The sequence below is a fragment of the Ipomoea nil genome, unplaced genomic scaffold (genome assembly GCF_001879475.1).
Source record: "Ipomoea nil cultivar Tokyo-kokei standard unplaced genomic scaffold, Asagao_1.1 scaffold2149, whole genome shotgun sequence".
Lineage (NCBI taxonomy): Eukaryota > Viridiplantae > Streptophyta > Magnoliopsida > Solanales > Convolvulaceae > Ipomoea > Ipomoea nil.
The window spans coordinates 311,032-315,053 of NW_017618577.1; the positions used below are offsets into that span (position 1 = coordinate 311,032).

The 4,022-nt window shown below is 31.6% G+C and overlaps 1 protein-coding gene across 1 annotated transcript; it reads left to right on the top strand.

The window, feature by feature from the left end:
* Positions 1–3,136: 3,136 nt before the first annotated feature.
* LOC109149042 (ethylene-responsive transcription factor 5-like) lies at positions 3,137–3,478 on the top strand. Its single transcript, XM_019296665.1, has one exon. The coding sequence runs from the start codon at positions 3,137–3,139 to the stop codon at positions 3,476–3,478; it is 342 nt and encodes a 113-aa protein (XP_019152210.1).
* Positions 3,479–4,022: the final 544 nt, after the last annotated feature.

Consider the following 4,022-nt stretch of genomic DNA (forward strand, 5'->3'; position numbering starts at 1 on the left):
TCTACGAACAAAACATACCACACAACCTATTTAAGACTCTAATAAACGTTTACAATCTCTAATAAATAATCCAACATAAGAAAGGTCTACCCCGCCCTTCAAGAGGTCGGTGTAAACATTCATGTAATCTACTTGTACTTGAACATTGGTGTAGCCGCGTTTCTTTATCCACGTTAGGGCCTCCCTAAGGGCACATGCTTCCGCCATCCTGGGATCGACGATACACGATAAAGGGCCATTGATGGCAGCCACAAAAGAACCATCACCCGCCGTTAATATGCACGCAAAGGTAGATGTCAATGTTAACCCGAAGCCGATGAGCTAGCCCGATAAAACAGAAACCAAAACCGATAAGCCCGAAATATTTTAGTCCAATAAAAAATCAAGCCCGATAAACCCAAAACCAATAAGCTCGGTGGCCCGGTTGGGCTACCCAAAATTTTGGTGGACTAGCCCGATAACCCAAACCACTTAGAAGTGATGATGAACATAATATACATGGAGTTTATAAGTAAGCTTATCTTCAATATTTTTTGATTAAATTTTTAAATTAAATTTTAATAAATATTTTGCAAAATAAATTAGTTTTTATAGAAAAAATAAATAAACATTATATTATAGTGTAAGTATTTTACTATAGATAGTTGCAAGTCTATTATTACTTCTTTTGAGTGCTGTTTTATTAGTTTCATTCCTAGATCAGATAACTTAATAGCTCATACCTTAACATCTTCAGCTTTTGATCAGTCTACTGCTATGTATTGGGATGAGATCCCACCTGACACTATTTCTACTTATCTCTAATATAAACCATCTTGGTTGTTTAAAAAAAAAATAGTGTAAGTATTTTAATTATTTTTAGTAGGAATTTAAAATGGAGGTTTAGATTGATTGAATGATGTATAAGTTTATGTAGAGTTAATTCCAACAGAGGTCCTTTGTCTTTGGTGACAATTCCAAATTTAGTTCCAGACTATCGTTTTTGCCATTTAACATCCCTAGACTATTATTTTTTGTAGACTTTTAGTCAGTCTCATCAGTTTTTCTATTTTTAGTAAGGGCATTTTTGTCTCTTCATATTTTTCTTTTATTATTTTTCCAGTTTAATTGGTGTATAACTTTAGGTAACCTTTGAATTTTAGTAATAATACTTTTTCAACCGATTTTTAGTAAAGTCCTAAACCAATTGAAATAAAAAATAACAAAAGAAAAATATGAAGAGACAAAAATGTCCTTATTAAAAATAGAAAAAGTCATGAGAAGGACTAAAAGTGTCCAAAAATAATAGTCTAGGTATGTTAAATGGCAAAAACGATAGTCTGAGACTAAATTTGGAATTGCCACCGAAGATAAGGTACCTCTAGTGGAATTAACTCTTTATATATATATATATATATATATATATATATATATATATATATATATATATATATATATATATATATATATATATATATATATATATATATATATTAGTATAAATGTGAGTATAAATGTGCTAGTTTGGAATATATTAATAATTTACTTATGACTAATATAATTTATATGTAATATTTATTGATGTAATAAATACGATTGGTGTCAACTATGAATACGGTTTCTAGGGTCGGTTCCGGATCCTTTACCTAGTCTTCTTGTTGTTTTAAGTGCTAGAGTTTGGAGTACTCATCAATTATAAATAGGAATAAAATAGGTTCATTTTGAAATTAAGTTTGGGTCAAAAACTTGACTCTTAGATTCACAAGTTCCTCTCAGACTTTTGGGTTGACTTTTTGATAAAAAAAAATATTTTTCCCAAATTAAATCTTTAAAACAAAACTATATAATTAAAAATTTTGTATTAACATATTCCATATAAGATTTTTAAATAAATAAATTATTTATACAAAACTAGTCAATTTAAAAAATAGAATATTTGGAAAATTCTGACTCGATTTTACGAAATAGGTTTAATTTGGGAGCAAAATTTTGGGTCATTACAGCGACGGAGTATTCTATCGCTAAATCTAGCGACGGACTTTCCGTCGCTAAATCTTGACGCAAAAATAATTATCAGTGACAAAAAAAGTGGTATCAATAATTACTTTGTTGTGACCATTACTTGGTCACAATTCTTTTTCCAAATAATACTAGTCAAATGCACAAAATATAAAATTATTTAGTTCAAAATCTTGTCATAATTAAATGTTTTAATTTAGTTATTATTTGAAATAAAATAATTCATTTAACAAATGTTACTCGTCAAATTAAAATATATATATATATATATATATATATATATATATATATATATATATATATATATATAAAGACATTATTGTCTAACAAATATACTTTGTAAGAAATACAACTGAATTCAAATAAAAACGTTTTAAAATAAAATGTCTTAATTATTCTTCACTTGAGACAGTTGATGGAGATGCATTGCTTTGTATACTACGAACACACAATGTTAATATATATGTAATTGATTATCTTGTTTTGTATTTAAAAGTTACTTTCAAATACTGCAGTGACACAATATTAACAAATTAGGATTTGATAACCTTGTATTGTATTTATAAATTCCTTCTATAACTGTTATGTGTTTTGACTTAAAAACATAATTTATATTGAGAAAATTTCAATTTTGGTCCACTGACTATTGAAGTTGTGTTGATTGCAACACTTGACTTTCAAAAATATTAATTGAGTACCTTGACTATGCAATTTCTATCAATTTTGGTCACGCCGGCCAAATTGCCTGCCAAATCTCACCAGAAAAATTTAATAGGTTAAATAATGAGAATAGTTTAGTCATTTTACTCATATATTCTTTCTTCTCCGATGAACTTCTCTCCATTTTCGGCGACGATTTCTTTTCCGATGAGCTTCTCTCCATTTCCTAAATCTGCCCCTGCGGCCCAGTATTATTTTCGTTGAGAGATAGAGGTCTAATGTGTTTTGGCAGTGATACCAAATGTTTCAAATTTGATGCAACTAATTGCAACCAGATCATTGACCTTACTTCACCTTAAGCATGAGATTCGAATTTTAAAGCTACTGTGGAAGCACGAGATTCAAATTTTAAAGCTAGTTTGTGTAAAGAGAGAAAGTCGTCGATGAGTATTGACGTACCTGCGAAGAAGAAATTTGAATGGATCGTGCTCAGAAGCTCGAGTCCGGTGCACGAGAAGAACGAGAAAAGGCACTACAAAGGGGTTCAACGGCTGCCGTGGGGAAGTTCGCGGCGGAGATCCGAGATCCAAAGCGACGCGGGAGTAGAGTTTGGCTCGGCATGTTCGACACTGCAATCGAGGCCGTGAAAGCCTATGATCTAGCGTCGTTCAGACTACGAGGATTTACGAGGAAGGAAAGCAATCCTGAACTTTCCTTCGGAAGCCGCGAAGCACAAGCTTCAGATGGCGATGCAGGCCCCCATGGACGGTGGGGTGAAGCAACGGCGAAGAAATCGTCGCCGGAAATGGAGAGAAACTGAAAGAAAAGATGAATAAAATGACTAAACTACCCTCATTATTTGACCAATTAAATTTTTTCGGTGAGATTTGTCGGCAATTTGACCGGCGTGACCAAAATTGATAGAAATTGCATACTCAAGGTACTAAATTAACATTTTTGAAAGTTAAGTGGTACAATTAACATAACTCCAATAGTCAATAGACCAAAATTGAAATTTTTTCATTTATATTCTAGATAGAAGTTCACAGTTCCAATATTAAAAATACACATCGTTTTAGACCAGAGTCTATCTTGCAAGGTGAATCCTGATCCATAGTATAACCACTCGAATATTATGGTGAAAACAGAATTGATATTTTAATTCAATACCAAAAATGTATGTGTACATATTGTACGGCAAAACTTAAATTTTCATCCTTTTGACAACGACACCTAGCTAGCTACAAGCTACCTTCTTTGTTGAAATTGACATATAATACGTTGGCCCATTTGTTTCCTCAAATGGACCACCATCTTTATTGACTTTTTTTTACTTGCATTATTAATTGTCTACCCCCATGTTT

Bases quoted from the DNA above. Each gene is read 5' to 3' on its own strand.
- LOC109149042 (XM_019296665.1), top strand. From the start codon at position 3,137: ATGGATCGTGCTCAGAAGCTCGAGTCCGGTGCACGAGAAGAACGAGAA.